At 44.5% G+C, this 20,366-nt stretch overlaps 1 protein-coding gene across 1 annotated transcript in view; it reads right to left on the reverse strand.

Moving 5' to 3' along the window:
• The window catches only part of ZFC3H1 (zinc finger C3H1-type containing), a 71,717-nt gene that overhangs the window by 19,137 nt on the left and 32,214 nt on the right, over positions 1-20,366 (reverse strand). Inside the window, exons 14-22 of the mRNA XM_073651789.1 lie at positions 14,244-14,375; positions 13,419-13,973; positions 10,549-10,658; positions 9,018-9,149; positions 8,748-8,869; positions 7,787-7,888; positions 7,041-7,172; positions 6,730-6,913; positions 4,464-4,650 (exon numbers count right to left, since the gene is read on the reverse strand). Of these exons, the coding sequence (XP_073507890.1) occupies positions 4,464-4,650; positions 6,730-6,913; positions 7,041-7,172; positions 7,787-7,888; positions 8,748-8,869; positions 9,018-9,149; positions 10,549-10,658; positions 13,419-13,973; positions 14,244-14,375 (1,656 nt within the window). The remainder of the gene's footprint in view (positions 1-4,463; positions 4,651-6,729; positions 6,914-7,040; positions 7,173-7,786; positions 7,889-8,747; positions 8,870-9,017; positions 9,150-10,548; positions 10,659-13,418; positions 13,974-14,243; positions 14,376-20,366) is intronic.

Consider the following 20,366-nt stretch of genomic DNA (forward strand, 5'->3'; position numbering starts at 1 on the left):
GGGCTCACACCGTACATAGGACGGCAGCGTGGGGCCTCACACCGTACATAGGACGGCAGCGTGGAGGCTCACATCATACATAGGACGGCAGCGTGGAGGCTCACATCATACATAGGACGGCAGCGTGGAGGCTCACATCATACATAGGACGGCAGCGGGGGGGCTCACACCGTACATAGGACGGCAGCGTGGGGCCTCACACCGTACATAGGACGGCAGCGTGGAGGCTCACATCATACATAGGACGGCAGCGTGGAGGTTCACATCGTACATAGGACGGCAGCGGGGGGGCTCACACCGTACATAGGACGGCAGCGTGGGGCCTCACACCGTACATAGGACGGCAGCGTGGGGGCTCACACTGTACATAGGACGGCAGCGTGGGGGCTCACACCGTACAAAGGACGGCAGCGGGGGGCTCACACCGTACAAAGGACGGCAGCGTGGAGGCTCACACCGTACATAGGACGGCAGCGTGGGGCCTCACACCGTACATAGGACGGCAGCGTGGGGCCTCACACCGTACATAGGACGGCAGCGTGGGGCCTCACACCGTACATAGGACGGCAGCGTGGGGCCTCACACCGTACATAGGACGGCAGCGTGGGGCCTCACACCGTACATAGGACGGCAGCGTGGAGGCTCACATCATACATAGGACGGCAGCGTGGAGGCTCACATCATACATAGGACGGCAGCGTGGAGGCTCACATCATACATAGGACGGCAGCGTGGAGGCTCACATCATACATAGGACGGCAGCGGGGGGCTCACACCGTACATAGGACGGCAGCGTGGAGGCTCACATCATACATAGGACGGCAGCGTGGAGGCTCACATCGTACATAGGACGGCAGCGGGGGGGCTCACACCGTACATAGGACGGCAGCGTGGGGCCTCACACCGTACATAGGACGGCAGCGTGGGGGCTCACACTGTACATAGGACGGCAGCGTGGGGGCTCACACCGTACAAAGAACGGCAGCGGGGGGCTCACACCGTACAAAGAACGGCAGCGGGGGGCTCACACCGTACAAAGGACGGCAGCGTGGAGGCTCACACCGTACATAGGACGGCAGCGTGGGGCCTCACACCGTACATAGGACGGCAGCGTGGGGCCTCACACCGTACATAGGACGGCAGCGGGGGGCTCACACCGTACATAGGACGGCAGCGTGGAGGCTCACATCATACATAGGACGGCAGCGGGGGGGCTCACACCGTACATAGGACGGCAGCGTGGGGCCTCACACCGTACATAGGACGGCAGCGTGGGGGCTCACACTGTACATAGGACGGCAGCGTGGGGGCTCACACCGTACAAAGGACGGCAGCGGGGGGCTCACACCGTACAAAGGACGGCAGCGTGGAGGCTCACACCGTACATAGGACGGCAGCGTGGGGCCTCACACCGTACATAGGACGGCAGCGTGGGGCCTCACACCGTACATAGGACGGCAGCGTGGGGGCTCACACTGTACATAGGACGGCAGCGTGGAGGCTCACATCATACATAGGACGGCAGCGTGGAGGCTCACATCATACATAGGACGGCAGCGTGGAGGCTCACATCATACAAAGGACGGCAGCGTGGAGGCTCACATCATACATAGGACGGCAGCGTGGAGGCTCACATCATACATAGGACGGCAGCGGGGGGCTCACACCGTACATAGGACGGCAGCGTGGAGGCTCACATCATACATAGGACGGCAGCGTGGAGGCTCACATCATACATAGGCCGGCAGCGTGGGGCCTCACACCGTACATAGGACGGCAGCGTGGGGGCTCACACTGTACATAGGACGGCAGCGTGGAGGCTCACATCATACATAGGACGGCAGCGGGGGGGCTCACACCGTACATAGGACGGCAGCGTGGAGGATCACATCAAACATAGGACGGCAGAGTGGGGGCTCACACCACACATAGGGGGGCTGAGTGGGGGCTCATACCGTACATATGATGGCTGTGTGGGGGCTCACACTGTATACAGGGGGCTCACTATATACACAGGGGGCTAAGTGGGAGATCATACTGTATATACAGGGGGCTGAGTGGGAGATCATACTGTACATACACAGGGCTGTGTGCGAGCTTATAAAGTATATAGGGGGATGTCAGTATACTTAAGTCTGCTCAATATTAAGTAGTACAATTAATATTAAAATAATTATAACGGTTCTCTGGTCTAAAAATAAACTGCAGAAATTCATTTTGTTACCTCTAAGAGCCATAGGCTGGAAAGTAGGGGATGAATACTGCAGGTAACGAATAGTATCCCACTTTAAACATCTGGGTATACACATTTCAAGAAATCACAAGCAACATCGTGAATTAAATCTATCCCCCCTTTTGTCATACCTGTGGGAAAAAAATAGAATACGGGGAGCCCTCCCTCTGTCAGTAGCTGGGAGAATAAATGCCATTAAAATTATAGTCCTCTCTAAATTCCCATATGTTCTGGAACATTCAGCCTTTATAGTCCCACACAAGGTCTTTGCCATCATCAACTCTCATTTAGCATCCTTCATGTGGGGATCAAACACACTCTCTTCAGAGACCAAGGGATGAGGCAGGTGCGACACTCGCCGACTACTTCTTATACTACTTAGCTGGCCAACTTTGTTTTCTACAACACTGGAAAGCAGATCATTTGCCCAATTCTGACACCACCTTGCGCACTGTTTGAGTCTTCAGAATTCATGGGCGGTTTTGCAGGCACCAGAGCAATACTCGGGCTCCTTCTTGCCAATTCACAGACTTACTGTTTAAGTGCGGAGAGCCACCAAAAAGATTTTTCAGTTCAAGGACACAGTAGCAGAGACCCTCTTATGGCATAACATTGCTCTTCCTGAATTCTTACACTCCCAAGATGCTCAGTTTTGATCGAACTTAGGGGTCAAGACACTAGCGCAGGTATATATCCAGGGTGCTCGTTTCCTTTGATCAATATCAACAGCTCTATCAAGCACTCGGAAACGCTTCCTTTAGGTATCTGCAGTGTTAAATCCCCAGTTCCCAAACATTGGGAATTTTCTCATACCCCCTGACTGGGATTCTGAGGAGCCAGGCACCCAAAAGGTTGATCTCCTTTTTATACACCCAGTTAACTGAGCAGGAGATGCTCCTCATCACCATTGTTGGCTGCGGCCAAGGCCTTGACCTCCCACAATATGTTTCACCGGCAAATTACAACAAGCTAGTCCAAATGTATATAGTCCATCAATGCTACTTGACATCTAGCAGGTTATATTATAAGGGTAGATCCACCACGGCAGATGGTCATAGGTGTGGGGAAAGGCGGCAGATTTTATACACCTGATGTGGTATTGTTCCCCTATTGCAAACTTTTGGAAAGATGTCATGGCTATCCTCACCGGGATCATATAATCTCCTGTACCACTCTGCCCTAAGGTGTGTTTATTCGGAATCCTTGGTGAGGAGACCTAGACTCACTACCCCCACACTCTTCTCGGGGAAACATTGTTTTCGGTCCGCAAGGCCATCGCCATGAGATGGATGGATAGAAGACAACCACAAATTTCACACTGGGTCAATATGGTAAATACTGCAGCTTCCTATGAGAGGGTAGTGATGAGGAGTATTCTCTCATGATAAAGTATGTGATATTTGGTGAATGACATGGGTGTCTCATGCTTTTGGTTAAGATTTTACACCCATGGTATGTTAAGGGCAAGGTTAACTTTCCCAGACAGCATTACTTAGCAATGAGAAGTGCTACTTGTTCTTTTGTTCTATGATGTACCCTTGTTATGTTGTATAATCTCCAATAAAACAAATTTAAAAAATAATAATAATATGTTATTAATATTGAGCAGAATTAATTTCAGCACTCCACAACAGTCATGGTCTCTCATGTGGCCCCTTGGGAAAACTAATTGCCTAACCTTCCTCTAGAGTGTTGTCAGAGATGGGTACATTATATGGTAAATTATTACAATCTACACACAAAAAATACCCATTACATTTGACATTGGCCATCATACCCAGCTATATGCAAAAACGAGTATGCATTTGCACTTCCACTCTTTTGAGCATTTGTGAGATCAGATGCTGATGTTGGGCAAGAGGGCCTGGCTCACAATCTGATCTGGTTCATATGAAAAGTGTTTGATGGGGTAGTGTTGAGGCTTTTTTTATGCCGATGTCACAACCGCTATGAGTGAGTGAAGCAACAAAATATAGGCGATTTTTATATTCTTTGCACTACAGCATTAGAGAGCCGCTGTGATCGATCAGATCTCACAGACCAGGATATTCACCAGCTTTCTTGTGGCACTGATGGCATTCTACGACTGTGCCACATTTATAGTAATGATGGTCTTCAGTGAGATCCATCCAAACAATGGTTGACTATGCAGACTACATGGCAGTGTGCTTGCAATGAGTGGAGGGCTTTCCACACTTCTGGATATATCATATGTACAAGTAATACTCACTGTCCACCAAGTATGAAAAGAAGGCGCATACTCTACAGCAATTTCACACATTTCTTGGATTTCTTCTCTAGATCCTCTTTGGGAGAATAATTTGAGGTAGTGGCTCCAGATCTCAGGATTGTCTCTATTGTGCTCCAGGGCGCGAGATAGCACATTTAATGCCGAATCCAAACACTCTGATGAGGTCCTTCAAAAAAAATCATAATAATTAATTTATTGATCCAGACCACTTATGAGAGCTTTGAAGAAATGTCCCAACTATAAAAAGAAGGTTACACCCTGAATTTGCAAATGAGTTCAGCTGCTTTCATGAACAAGAAAAATAGGCCTTTAGACGGTAACAAAAATAGAGTACACCCTATACACACATGTAAGCCATGTTCACAACATCTCAGGACACAAAAATTACACATGCTCCCATTTTCTTTTTACTGTATAGAAGAATGTAACGTATACCCATAGCATTGCCAATGTATAGGTATAGGCTCCAATGGTAAAAATGTAGAGAGCAGTATAGATTTATTGGAAGCCTCTGTATCGAGCAGTGCCAGAAGCCCACCCTTGCTACATTACCTAGTCAGATAGAATATAAGCAGGCTGTCAAAGATGTGTTCGCAGTTAAAAGCGTGATAAGTCCCTGGCAAGAGAGAAGAACCTCACACAAATTTAGCAAGCCTGAAAATTAGGATAGCAATATCTACTCCACTTGGGAAAAGGCAGTGACTTTTGGCTATGTCAAGTGTTACTGATAAAATGACAACCAATCAGATAAGAACGCAGCAGAAACGTCCAAACCTAAACCTAATAAATAATCCAAAGACTAAAGCTTTCTATAGAACGACTGCTTGAACGTCAGTAAAATGACAATTCTATAATATTAATGGCTCCATTATCTGCTGGAGTGATCCAACAATGTGCACTTGGCTTTGTAAATGTGTTGGCAGACAAGCTATTTCTTAGATCAGCCAATGTCAGCAGTCCAATGACCGTCTGCAAATACAGAATTCCCCACAAGTCATTATAATCTCCGAGGATCAGCTCAGCTCCGATTAATACAGAGGTACCACATGTCTAGTGAATGCAGATGGAAACCATGGCCCATTTGATGCACTCATGTACAATCGCATGGTAACAGTTTTCATTTTGGCTTAAAGGGGCTTTCCACATTAGAACATTTCTACTCATGGTCCTGTGTCCCTCATTGAAGCGATAAAGAAATAAGAAACAGAACTTTATTTACAGACTTGTGCTCCGGCGCAGCTTCTCTGCCGCTGCTTTTGGTCTCTGTTGGCAGGCTACAGTGGTGATGTGGCAACTACAGCGAGCATGACCGCAAAGACAATCAATGGGGCTCAGCAGCCTATGCAATCTACACTAGCAGAGTCACTGAGCCTAGTGATTAGCTGCAGCGGTTATGTTCACTATAATCATCATGTTACCACTGTAGCTTGCTAAAAAAGACTAGGAGCCATCATTGAAACATGTGAAGGCAAGCAAAGCGGTTATATTTAAAGGGAACCTGTCACCAAGTTTTCCCTATATAAAGTACGGCCAGCATCTTTCAGCCAAGCATTGTAGCGCACATGCGTGGGGAAAGCTAAAGAGCACAGGCGACCTGCAATAAAAGCTGGTGCATGGCACTACAGGGCTTCGCTCCGCCCTTCACATGGCAGAGACACGTGCGTCTGCACATGAGCGTCATGAGGAACACTGTGTGGATGATGTAGGACGTGTCATCCACATGAAGCAAGGAGGAGGACGGCGATTGTAAGAAGAGAGGAGGCACCGGAGCAAGACCAAAGACGTCCAGACCGCAATGTCTGTGAGTATAATAAAAGGTCTATTTTGTGCCGAGCGGATCGGGGAAATATATACAGCTTACTAGAATGCAGTAACAGAGGGCTGGAAAATGTTGGCTGTACTTTATATGGGGAAAACCTAATGACAGGTTCTCTTTAAGTATCGGGTATAGGGTAGAAAAGCGTAATTTGCAGAGTGAAGGCAAAAGGGCCAACAAGTGTTAAGCATCTCTGGGATCTCCTTCAAGATTGTTGGAAGACCATTTCCGGTGACTACCTCTTGAAGCTCATCAAGAGAATGCCAAGAGTGTGCAAAGCAGTCATCAAAGCAAAAGGTGGCTACTTTGAAGAACCTAGAATATAAGACATATTTTCAGTTGTTTCACACTTTTTTGTTAAGTATATAATTCCACATATTACAAGACAAGATCGGCAATATATACTTAGGATACAAAACGGCTACATACCCCTCATTTTGGCTTAAGCACCTATATGTTAGCTTGACCCAGAGTTGTATATCTTGAGGGTTTTCAAGGACACTAGCTTCCAGGTTGGAAATGTCATCGGTTTCATTTGTGAAATACCTAACATCATCTGAAGTGACAACGGCATCATAGATGGGAACCTTTGCCTTGGTTTCTGGGAGTCGTGCTGTAAAATGCATTAAAAAAAATCATTCAGAATCAGAAAGACTGGTCAACAACTAGTGGCTTTTTGTTTCTATTACTGCGGGGTAGTAAGTACAGTATACATGAGGCAATGGTATACAATGACTTACAGCTATTGGCCGTCCCACTGCTTATTGCTTTAGAAGAATCGTCTTCATCACTGCTGCTACTATCTGACAATGGCTTCTTCCAATACATGGGTTTCCATTTTCGCTTCTCCTTATAGGTGGTGTGAGGCGGCTCTGTGGGATATAAAAGCCACACTTTTATTAAGGCATAGAGCCAATACAAGTAACAAGCAATTTAAGGAAGTTATGAAAAGTTTAGGTATTTCAGTACAAATAGCAAAGAACATTTGCCTAAATTGATAAGCGATGCATACTCAGCGGAGCAGGGACCAGCCCAATCCCTGAAACGGAAGTCACTGATGAAGCAGTGGCTGCAGCCCCTCCCCCCGATGACCTCTGGCTTGAATATCCCAGCATGCACTGGGGCACCTCAAAATGAAATGTTATCAAAACAGAAGTAGGTAAAAAAAAACAAAAAAAACTAAAGCAGTTAGAAAGTAGAAAAGGAACGATAGAGACTTATTAATTAAATCAGAAAAGTGATTATATTACTACATTAAATAAATATGAATTTAGGATTAAATCAATGTTTGCTTCAATACCAGCCCTGTAGAGAAAGAAAAAAAGTTTTATATTGGCGGACCCAGTCTGCCATCTCAGAAGCTATTATGTCATGGCGTCTCTCCACTCTGCAACAACTCACTGCCCCCGCCACCATGACATCCCTTTATTCAGTGACTTGTGTCGAAACAACGTCAGCCAAGAACGAGAGAAAGAAGTCCACTCACTTTGAAGTAGGTTTTCATTGACATTACTAACAAGAAGAACAGACATCAGATCCATAGACATATGATCTCGATTAACACCGAACAGCTTGTCAACATATTTCTCTAAAAAAGAAATAAAAATTACAAGTTAATAAACACATAGGCCATTATATACTGGTTACAAGTCAACTGAATTTGTAGTGGACCGCTCAAATGTGCCCTTATGTCTGCGGTGGGGGGAAATCATGGATCACGAAGGAGAACAGAATCGGATCTCTCCTCATATGATCAGAAAGTTCTGAAAGAACTAGGCTGTGCAGATTGTCCTCCGCATACCATGCACATCACACTCTGATGGTGTAGAGAAGTATGTGCACAGAGAATGTGCTGGGACAATTGCTGTGTAATTACAAAATGACGTGTGGCCAAAGATCACCATGCCGAAGTGCTAAATAGGTGCTGCTAAATAGGTGCAATCCTTTAGTGGGGAAACTGAATATCAATAACAAAGAGCACGCCATTCCCCAAGCTCCTGGTTTCCTGAAGCTTGGCGCACCTGCGTGGTGGCACCGCTGACCTGAACGCTGCTGCTCTCTGATGCACCCTCTCCTACATTGACGGAGAGCAGGAATACTGAATGAAGTAGGCTGGGTCCAGCAATCAGACCAGCGCTCTATTGGAAAGAGCATGTCAATGCTACTCCACTCCTTGCCTAGGAGCTCGGCCACTTCTGATAGACTACAGAGGAAGCAGGCAACCTAGGCAATTAGTTTTACACAATTTTAACAATTAAATAACTTTAAAAAAAAATCTTTGATTTAAAGCTTCTTAGAATTTATGTAACTAAATTTACCTGCTTTTCTGATCTGTCAATATATTCATAGTGGAATATTTAAGTTATACAATACATTTTAATATCACCTTATTAAGAATAAATTTGCTAAAATGTAAGAAATAATGTTAAAGCACAAAACAGGTATACCTGTTGCCGCTGTAATTTCCTCGTTGGTGCTTTTATTGGAACATCCTATGAGGTCCAAATTGTAAGACAAAATATCCTGAAATAGTTGCTTCCTGCTTAGCGTACAGTCACGCATATGCTGCCTAGAGCCCAAAAACAAAAGGGGTTAATGGTTTACTGCACTGTGGCTCCAGCACTACTGTAAACCTGTCACTAGGTGTAGTAACCATGAGGTATAGCTGTTGTCCCCTAAAGTCACAAGCCCTCATAGTGACAATCTGCACTACTTACCACTGGCAGTCATCATCATTACATGTGCCAGTAAGATCAAATCGACAGAAGAACGTTTTGGGTTCGATCATGTTACTGTAAGAAACAGAGCTCAGCAGCAGTTTCTCTTTTGTTCTGAAATAGGTACTAAACCTGGAAAACATGTAAGAAAGCAAATGACATTTCAAGGAAAAGAATAAAAAAAAAGTCGGATTGTACAGAATCTAATATCCACATTCATCCGTCCACAGATGCATCAATATATCGTTTATGACATACAAGTGACGGAATAGGAATCTTTTGGCTCCCACCCCTAGACTACCAGTTGCTGCTTTATACTTTATCTAGCTGGAAGTCATATGCAACATCAAGGTTGAATTATGTGCAAGTACATCACTAACAGCCCATTATAACAATGCAATATTGTCTGGTTGCAAAGCAGAAACAAAGAATTCTAAACACTAGTTTCAGAAAAGTCATTTAATTCTATAGAACGGAGATATTTTACCAAAATCCCAAACATGACAATCTGATGATCCAAGTATAGTGATAGGGGGCCCCCTTATGTTTAAGTATGGTGTAACGGCCTTTGCTTCTGTCAAGACTGCAGTTCTAAAGCGAACGTAAGGGAGTCGAAGTAGTAGAGTGCCAAGTTGGCATAAGGAGACTTATAGGCCATGCAATGCTCCATGAAAGGATCTTCTTCAAAGAGGAAGAGGACTAAAAATGTAGTGCCAGTTATTGGATGTAGCAATATTGTTCCTGTAATGTACCTTGCTATATGACTTAGGTTAAGTAGCCAAAGCAAAAACTCCATTTGCAGACGTGTTTCGTGGAGTTTGTCGCTCATCAGCGCAAAGCAGGAGATCTGATTTGTATGAATACTACAGATGCAAGTGGCTCCATTCTTTATTGCATTTTCACACTTTTTAAGCAAATTGTTGGTGTTTTTTATTTGGACCTTTTCAGAAGAGTTTGCCTGTTTTTTTTAGCTCTACATTATGGGCAGGGATTGGGTTTCCAGATATTTTTATCGGATTCATCAATTGCGACATTTTAAAAAGTCGCTAAATTTTGTGCAAAGATACTCTTAGTATCCTCCTGGTATGATTTTATGTATGCCTGAAATTTTTGAAAGATTTTACCCGACTGGTTAACTTTTTGCAGTAAAAAGGTTAAATAAAAAAAATAAAGAGCTACATTGATTTTTCACAAAAAAAAAAAAAAAGGTGACTAAAAAAAAGTTAAAAATGAGGAGGGGTGAATAAAAAGGGCCCAAGGTCCCCATACACACTAGACAAAAGTAGGTAGAAAAAAACTTGTACTTGTGTCACGTTTCCCTAAGCTGTCCTTTGTCATTGGACACACAATTGTTTTTATAAGGAAAGGGTCATGGCTGCATCTTGCAGCTGATCTAGAGAGGAGCTGCGGATGACGCGAGGTAAGGGGAGATTGGCAGGCCTCCTGTCCAGCGGTCAGGAATCACTGACCTGGCTGTTGGACTGAAGACCTGAATATCGATTCTCCCATCCCTAGCATCTATTTTCCTTACCTATAAGATTTGAAAACCAGAAGTGGACTACGATACTGGCCAAAAGGAAATGGTTTTGCTTCGGTCTGTTTTGTTTGAACGGTTAACAAATCTACATCTGCAGGTATTTCCTGTAAAACAAAGATATGTTAAAAACTGAAAACCAAGCTAACACAAATTCATTTAGGAAAATAAGAAAAATGTAATGTGGTCTGAATGGATTATTTCACGTGAGTATCTGGAAGGAGGGTGCATAGTGTCTAAATTTGGTGGGTATTGGCACGGAGAGGTGCACTTTAACTCTGGGGAAAAAACTCCTACCCCATTTTCTTCTCATTTTACTACTTGCAATTATTTGACAATTCTGGTAGAATGAAATACATTGATCACTGTCATTAGCGATCTACATACAGTACATATAATTAAAGGATCTTCCGCAGGTCTGTAAGTATATCTCAGATCAGTGGTTCTCAACTCCAGTCCTCAAGACCCACCAACAGATCAAGTTTTCAGGATTATCTTAGTTTTGCACAGGTGATGGAATTATTGCCTGTGCAATACTAAGGAAATCCTGAAAACATGATCTGTTGGTGGGTCTTGAGGACTGGAGTTGAGAACCACTGTCTTAGATTAATGGGCTTGTCCACTACTAGGACAACCCTTAATTAAACTAAGCTGATCCCAGACTTCCTCTTCATGTTCAGTTTGTCCGAAGGTGGAGACAGTAACACCAGCGCTGATTGGGCGACAGGCATCACTTGTCATTCCACCGCATCACAGCCCCGGGACTGCGAGTGCCGACACTGCTGGAACGGAGCCTGCACGGGAGGGGAGTATAGGTGTTTTTATTTAAATTAGTTTAAGAAGAGGTTCTCCTAGTAGTGGACAACCCTTTTGAGGTCCAAGGAGACACTGTGACAAATGAGAGGATGAAAGAAAGGTGCTACTGTTCTGTACAGACACTAGGCCCTGCGCTAGTCTTTATGTAGTACAACGTGGTTATTGCAGCTTTTCACTCTAGGAAATATGCTGCTCCTAACAAGGACAGATTAATCAAAGGGATAATCCGAATAATAAAAAAGCTGCCCAATAGAGTAACATTTCAAATCATACATACATAAAGCCTGAGTCTAGATAGCTCCCAGGACTAAAGAAATGAACACTGGAAGAGATTAAAAGGGTATTCCCATCTCCAAGATGCTATACCAATACGTAGTAGGTGTAATATTAGAAAATACCTCCAATTAGAAATGTAGAATAGTTCTTCTAATTTGCTATGTTGCTCACCCCATGTGCAGGGCATTGCAGTAGCTTAGGTATCCATGGTTACGATCACTAACAGCTGTCACTGTATTAGTGGTCATATGTGAATCCTCATAAAAACAGAATAAAATAAGAGGTGCCTAAATGACGGTGGATGCGGCAACATGACTGGTAGTAGTATATATTGTATCAAGAAACTACAACCGTGGTGTTATGAATGAAGGGTATCAAACAACAAGTGATAACCCCTTCCCAAAACTAACAGCCATACCCAATATAATCAGTATAATGAGGACAGCCAGCAATGAACTGGATTCTAAATACAAAGTATTATATACCTCTTTGTATAAATCGGCATTGACGACAACCTAATTCGGCCCACATCCTTCCACCCAGACGTGCGTTTTGTCCTGCTTCTTCAGGGGGGGTGTCTATCATTACCTTATTATAATGACTACTAGATGGTGGCCCGATTCTAACGCATCGGGTATTCTAGAATATGTATGCGGCCGACCGGGCGCGACTAATCAGCGAAGCAGTATTTAAATGGGTTGTGGACTACTTTAAATTAACCCCCCAATGTATCCCCCCCGGGGCCCCTAATGAATTTTGTAATTACGTCATGTTGTCAATACTGCTTGTGACAACATCGCTGACCACGCACAGCCAGCACGTAACTCCCCCGGCTGCAGCCGGCTCTTGCTTCCGCTTACATCACGACGCCGCTGAGCTCCCGACAGCAAGTGTGAAGGGAGGACGGGGGAGCGAGGCCGCCGGTCATCTCCCAGCTGCATCGCCGCTGACCTCCGTGCGGCAGAAGAGCCGCTAACGGCCGCCATCTTGTTCTGAAATCCCACGTCGCTGATTGGCCGCGGCCGGACCAATCAGCGACGCGGAATTTCCTGGACGGACAGACCGACGGGATAAGCCGATTATATAGTAGATATGGAGTATAGCTGTTAGTATTAGGAAGGGGTCATCACTTATTTGATTGATACCCTTCATTCATAACACCACTGTTGTAGTTTCTTGATACCAGACATGTTGCCACATCCCCAGTCATTTAGGCACCTGATTTTAATCTGTTACGATGATTAAAAATATATTTAATTTCTTCCAGTGTTCACGTATTTAGTCTTGGAAGCTATCCAGTCTAAGGACAAGGACAACGTATAATGACAGAGCATCATTTGCGCCAACACTAAAATCACTCCGCAGATGCACAGATATTGGAGATTATGCTGCCTGCTCAGAAGCTGAACAGCTTTAACAATGGGGCAGACGAGAACACAGGGAGACGTGATCAGGTGGGTAAATGACAAGATCACCGCCATCTTGAGACCTACACAGTGGAATCATGAGCGGTGGGGTGCCAAGATTCTGGGCACTGCAGTAAGAAATTGGGGAAGTTAGAGCTTTCTATGAGGACGGTATTGGAATTTATTAGGGTTAAGGGATTTTATCAGTAAATGGGAAACCCAAGTACCACATGCTCTACATGTAAAAACATGGTTTTAAAGGGGGTTGTTCCGGACTTCGGTCATTAACTTCAAAGTTTTGACCCCTTTAAACAAGTCAAGTTCCAGAAACAACTCTGACTGCTCATGAAGCAAAAAGACAAAGTTTACCTTCCCAGAGGAGAGTTTATCGGAGGACACCAGCAGCCTGTCTCCTTTGGACAGTAGATGTGTTAGGTCACTGGAGCTAGAGTGAAGTCTTCTAATCTCCTCAATATTTAAACCCAAGAAAAGTTCTGGTCCTTCTGTTGCCACCTTGGAAGGCGTGCTAGATATCTCCTTGTAGGGAGTAAGCTCTGCATGCCTCAGGTTAGGTTTAGTAAAAGAGGTTGAGTCAAGGAATGATCTCCTTCGCTCTTTAACAGAGACAGACAGATCCTCGTCATCCGGCTCATTCTCCTCAGAGTCTAAGGTTATTTTGTCCTGAGAAAGGTCATGTAACGACGGCTGCGGCAGTACAAATTCCGCCTGATCCTCTACCACGGGCAGCTGGTAGACAGCCTGCTCTTTCATTTTCTGAGCTTGCATTTCTTTCAATTTTTGGATTTTAAGGGCATACTCCTGCTCCAGTTCCTGCAGGCGTTTCTTCTCCCGTGCAATGGCATCTGCAGATTGTTTCTTTGGGCTGTTAGCCAGGCCTGTGTCTGATTTAAACATTTTACTTGCCTAAAAAGAGAAGGAAAAAAAACCCCTGAAAATACTTACAAAACTTTTCATAATGGTCATTGGCCAAAATCACAGACATACAGTAAAGACTAGCAGACAGAAAAAGCAGGGAACTGGAGCATGCTGCATATCAAGGCAAACTTACACACCAGTATGCCACAACAGAGAGCTGGGCGGCCAGTATGGCAGGGGTAAGAAAGCAACGCAATCTGGTGTGTAGAACCACAAAGCTTCCATGGCCACCACAGACCTGCACTATGGTGTACTCACTCCCATATGGCTGGGCTCCAGCTTTCTTTTCCCCAGTTCCTGACTAGCCAAGGCTTTTGCTCGGGCAAGTTCTTCTCCATATTTTACATAAAGTGTTGTTTTATCTTCAACTCTGTGCTTTACTTTAGCAATCTAAAAATGAGAAGAGTAGACATTCGTAAGAGAAGGGATTAAGCTGAAGAAACGGCTTACATGCAATGGGCGAGGATAAAGCAATAGTCACAGGGGAGCTATGCTACAGGTTTACAGAACTCCTAGACATCATACTGAGACACAACCATGCCCAATCTGTTATGTGTTGGCAGCACATCACATAAACCTAAATCACAGACCTCCATCGCTTTCAATTGCTGCTTTAACCCCATCCTGAAGTGATGTTTAAATACATCAAATGTTGGCTGCTAGTGCATGGAAGGGGTCAGGAGCAGGGCACACCCCATACCCGGGAGAAACTGTGTTAAGGCCCCGTCACACTTAGCGATGCTGCAACGATCCCGACAACTATATGACCTGTCAGGGATCGTTGCTGCGTCGCTATGTGGTCGCTGGTGAGCTGTCAAACAGGCAGGCTCACCAACTATCAGGGGAGCAGCGACATCGTGGAAAGAATCTTTCCACAATGTCCTGCTCCTGGTTACCAGCCTGCTGAAGCAGGAGCAGGCTGGTAACTATGGTAACCCGTTGTTTATCATGGTTACCACTCTGCTACAGTGAGAGGGAGGTTACCGCTCACTTTAGCAGGCTTGTAACCATGATAAACAACGGGTTACTAGGTGCGCGTGTGCCCCTAGTAACCCGATGTTTACCATAGTTACCAGCCTGATAGTTGCTCCCGCTAGTCACACACAGCGATGTGTGCTGACCAGCGGGAGAGCAACGACCAAAAAATGGTCCAGGACACTTTGCAGCGATCAGCGACCTCACAGCAGGGGCCTGATCGTTGCAAAGTGTCACACATAGCGACATCGCTGGTGAGGTCGCTGTTGCGTCACCAAAACCGTGACACAGCAGTGATCTCGCTAGCGATCTCGCTATGTGAGACGGGGGCTTTACACAGCAGACATCTCAGTATACCAGCAGTGACTGAAACTTGCCCTGATCAGTGCCATTTATCCATTTAAATGCTGCAGTCAGTCACTGATAGGAGCATTTAAATAGCACGATTGTGGTGCAGGGAGTGCACTGGCTCCGACGAGCTTCCGCACATTGATCATGGGGGTTTGTCATGGCAGCCAGGGGTCTCTTTAACTGTGTCATTTTAACTATTAATTACAATCTATTAGTATTGTAGTACACTGCTCAAAAAAATAAAGGGAACACTTAAACAGAATATAACTCCAAGTAAATCAAACTTCTGTGAAATCAAACTGTCCACTTAGGAAGCAACACTGATTGACAATCAATTTCACATGCGTTTGTGCAAATGGAATAGACAATAGATGGAAATTATTGGCAATTATCAAGACACCATCAATAAAGGAGTGGTTCTGCAGGTGGGGACAACAGACCACATCTCAGTACCAATGCTTTCTGGCTGATGTTTTGGTCACTTTTGAATGTTGGTTGTGCTTTCACACTCGTGGTAGCATGAGACGGACTCTACAACCCACAGAAGTTGCTCAGGTAGTGCAGCTCATCCAGGATGGCACATCAATGAGAGCTGTGGCAAGAAGGTTTGCTGTGTCTGTCAGCGTAGTGTCCAGAGGCTGGAGGCGCTACCAGGAGACAGGCCAGTACACCAGGAGACATGGAGAGGGCCGTAAGAGGGCAACAACGCAGCAGCAGGACCACTACCTCCGCCTTTGTGCAAGGAGGAACAGGAGGAACACTGCCAGAGTCCTGCAAAATGACCTCTAGCAGGCCACAAATGTGCATGTGTCTGCACAAACGGTTAGAAACCGATTCCATGAGGGTGATATGAGGGCCAGACGTCCACAGATGGGGGTTGTACTCACAGCCCAACACCGTGCAGGACGCTTGGCATTTGCCACAGAACACCAGGATTGGCAAAGTCGCCACTGGCGCCCTGTGCTCTTCACAGATGAAAGCAGGTTCACACTGAGCACATGTGACAGACGTGACAGAGTCTGGAGACGCCGTGGAGAGCGATCTGCTGCCTGCAACTTCCTTCAGCATGACCGGTTTGGCAGTGGGTCAGTAATGGTGTGGGGTGGCATTTCTTTGGAGGGCCGCAGAGCCCTTCATGTGCTCGCCAGAGGTAGAATGACTGCCATTAGGTACCGAGATGAGATCCTCAGACCCCTTGTGAGACCATATGCTGGTGCGGTTGGCCCTGGGTTCCTCCTAATGCAGGTCAATGCCAGACCTCATGTGGCTGGAGTGTGTCAGCAGTTCCTGCAAGGTGAACACATTGAAGCTATGGACTGGCCCGCCCGTTCCCCAGACCTGAATCCGATTGAGCACATCTGGGACATCATGTCTCGCTCCATCCACCAACGTCACGTTGCACCAAAGACTGCCCAGGAGTTGGCGGATGCTTTAGTCCAGGTCTGGGAGGAGATCCCACAGGAGACCATCCACAACCTCATCAGGAGCATGCCCAGGAGTTGTAGGGAGGTCATACAGGCACGTGGAGGCCACACACAATACTGAGCCTCATTTTGACTTGTTTTAAGGACATTACATCAAAGTTGGATCGGCCTGTAGGGTGTTTTTCCACTTTAATTTTGGGGGTGACTCCAAATCCAGGCCTCCATTGGTTAATAAATTTGATTTCCATTGATGATTTTTGTGTGATTTTGTTGTCAGCACATTCAACTTTGTTCAATGAGAATATTTCATTCATTCAGATCTAGGATGTGTTATTTGAGTGTTCCCTTTATTTTTTTGAGCAGTGTATATTACAATGGAACAAATTGCAGGTTCAAGCAGGGACTCAAAAAGATAAAGTAAAAATACAAGGAAAAAAAAATTTTTTAATCACACCCTTTTCTCCCTTTATTAATAAATAAAAAATATAAGCATATTTGGCATCGCCATGTCCATAAAGGTTCAATCAAAATTGATCAACCCGAATAGTAAATGACAAAGTGGGAAAAAAAATTTGGTTGAAACACATACCTAAATAAATTGCATTCAAAAAGTCATATGTACTCCGAAATGGCATCAATAAAAACAACAGCAGGATACACAATGAAATTCCCTCACACAGCTTTATCAATGGAAAAACAAAACAAGCTACAAGCTTCAGAATATGGCACCCAAACAAGTTATTTTTTTTGGATTTTTTTCCATCACAAATGTAACCCCCGCACCATTTGGGATTTTCCATTTTTGTGTTTTCATTTATTGCTTCCCTTCTTCCCAGAGCCATAACTTTTTTATTTTTCCATCAATCTGACCATGTAAGGGCTGTTTTTTTGCTGGACGAGTTGTACTTTTGAAGGACACCACTGATTTTATCATATAGTGTACAGGAAAACGCAAAAAAAAATCCAAGTGCAATTCCACAATGTTTTTTTTTTTTTTTTATTTACCATGTTCACTAAATGCTAAAACTAACCAGGCAATATTATTCCCCAGGTCATTACGAGTTCACAGATACCAAACATGCATAGGTTCAAAAAAAAATCCAAAATTTGTTAGAAAAACAAAAAAATTAGTTTATGTCACCATTTTTCAAGAGCAGTAGCGTCTCCATTTTTCAGGATCTGGTGCTGGCTGATGGCCTATTTTTTTTAGCCCCGAGCTGACGTTTTTATTGATACCATTTTGGGGTAGATACGCTGTTTTGATCACCTGTTATTGCATTTTATTGCAATGTTGTGGCAGCAAAAAAAAACAAAAACGTAATTCTTGCATTTCGATTTTTTTCTCATTACGCCATTTACCGATCGGATTCGTAGATTCACAATGACTGGCACGGTGGTCTTCTGCAGACCTCCGTTTGTCATGACAACCCATTGGCACCCTGCGATCAAGTGACAGGGGCGCTGATGGGCGGGACCTGTGATGCGCTTCCAGCTGGTGCTTGTTAAATGCCAATCATTTATTAACAACAGCATTTAACTGGTTAAATATTGAGGGTCGATCTCTGATCCACCCGCAGCTGTTAGAGGTACATGACAGCTGATCATATCACGTGTCATGTGGGGGGAAAAATGCGGGTTGAGCGTCGGAGCTCACATCTAAGGCAGGGACATGACCTTGGACGTACCTATATGTCCAAGGTCGTGAAGGGGTTAAAAATAATGACGAAAAAAGAGCTATACATTTGGTATCACTAATCATACTGATCAGGGAAATCATGTTACCAAATAATGTTTAATGCACAATGAATGCGGTAAAAACGAAACCCAATACAAATTAGTATTCTCCCGTTGTTAGAACTCGCCAAGCTTAAATTTGCCATTTGGAGTAAACTACAGTTATCGGTCTCAGGACGTATAAGGCTGTGTGCCCACGTAGCATTTTTCAAGCGTATATGCTGCGGAATTTCCGCAGCGTAAACGCTTGAAAAACGCATGGTAATCCGCACCCCATGGTCCCCAATGGGATTCCGCAACTTCTATGCACATGCTGCGGATTTTTCCGCAGCGTTTATGCCGCGTTCAAAAATCCGCAGCATGTCATTTAATTTTGCGTTTCCGCAAGCGGAATTGCCTTAGTTCAATGCATAAAAAACGCAAGGCAATTCCGCATGTGGAAAACGCGTGAAAAACGCGCAAAAAATGCGCGATAAACGCGTGCGGAATTCCGCATGCGTTTTTCCGGGAGAGGACTTGCATTTATGCAGCAGAAATTTTCTGCTTCATAAATGCTACGTGGGCACATAGCCTAAACCTGATTAAAATGATTCTGCTTCCAAAGCTCAGTTATTCCCTCCAGCATAGTGCAGTATTGATTCTTAAATCTTTCTTCTCAAACCTAAATCCATTAATCTCGTCCTTTATATGGGGGAAGACTAGACCCAAACTTAAATTGTCCACCTTACGTAGATCTAAATAAATGGGAGGAGCGGCACTGCCAAATTTCTTTTTGTATTATTTGGCTGGGCAAATCAAAGCTTTGAGTAAGTGGATGCCCAATAATTACCTACCTAATTCGGAGAGCCATTTGGCCCATGCTGCAAAAGTCGACTGCCTGTTGGGTTTTTTAGAAACAGATAAACCTAATACCCCTAGATTATTACCCTTACTCCGATTGGCACGATCAGTCTGGAGACAAATTAAAAAAGGGATTCGCTTTGATGACATCATAGCTGAAATGCCATTATGGAATAATACTTACTTCCCAGTGCTATTAACCACCCGTCCACTCAATTCTGGATCTCACATAATGTTTCCTTGGTTAAAGATTTATATGATCAGTGTCCTAATGTCCTTTGAACAAGTACAAACTAAATACAGAATCCCCAGGCACCAATTTTTTCGCTACGTACAGCTCAGATCAGCAATTCAATCACACTTACGTAACATAAATACAACTCAAACAATAACGTCTTTCCCTTTAATAGGGATCCTTAAATCACAAGGTCCCCAAGGTCTTATTTCCACTTTATATACATACATGTTGTCTGTGAGTACTAATTCTACTTTATTGACAGTAAGAGAAAAATGGAAACTCCTCGTTCCGGATATCCAAGATGAAGATTGGGAGGAGATTCTTGAATCTCTAACCAAGGTGTCCCCATCAGCTAATAACAAAATGACCCAATTATATATAGTACACCAATCATACCTGACCCCGTTACGGTTATTCAGAATGGGACGGTCTCAAACTTCAGAATGCTTAAGATGCCATACAATGGATGCGGATTTTATACATATGGTGTGGAGATGTCCAGTTATCCTATCCTTTTGGAATGAGGTAACCTCGTTGTTAACCTCCCTTATATCTACTCCTGTTCCTCTTAATCCATTAGTATGCTTATTTGGTGTGCTAGATCAAGAGATATTGGGATATCATGTTAAAATTTTCCTGCGGGAGACCCTTTTCTTAGCTAGGAAAATATTGGCCCTACGCTGGATGGGTAATTTGCACCCATCTTTTAGAGCTTGGATTGAGCTGGTAAACTCAATTATACCTTACGAGTGGACAATGTATCAGAATAGAGACTGCTTGGGGAAATTCAATAAGATTTGGGATGTGTGGATCTCATCT

Source organism: Phyllobates terribilis, unplaced genomic scaffold (genome assembly GCF_046119375.1).
Source record: "Phyllobates terribilis strain yellow unplaced genomic scaffold, ASM4611937v1 Scaffold_11__3_contigs__length_659146591, whole genome shotgun sequence".
NCBI lineage: Eukaryota > Metazoa > Chordata > Amphibia > Anura > Dendrobatidae > Phyllobates > Phyllobates terribilis.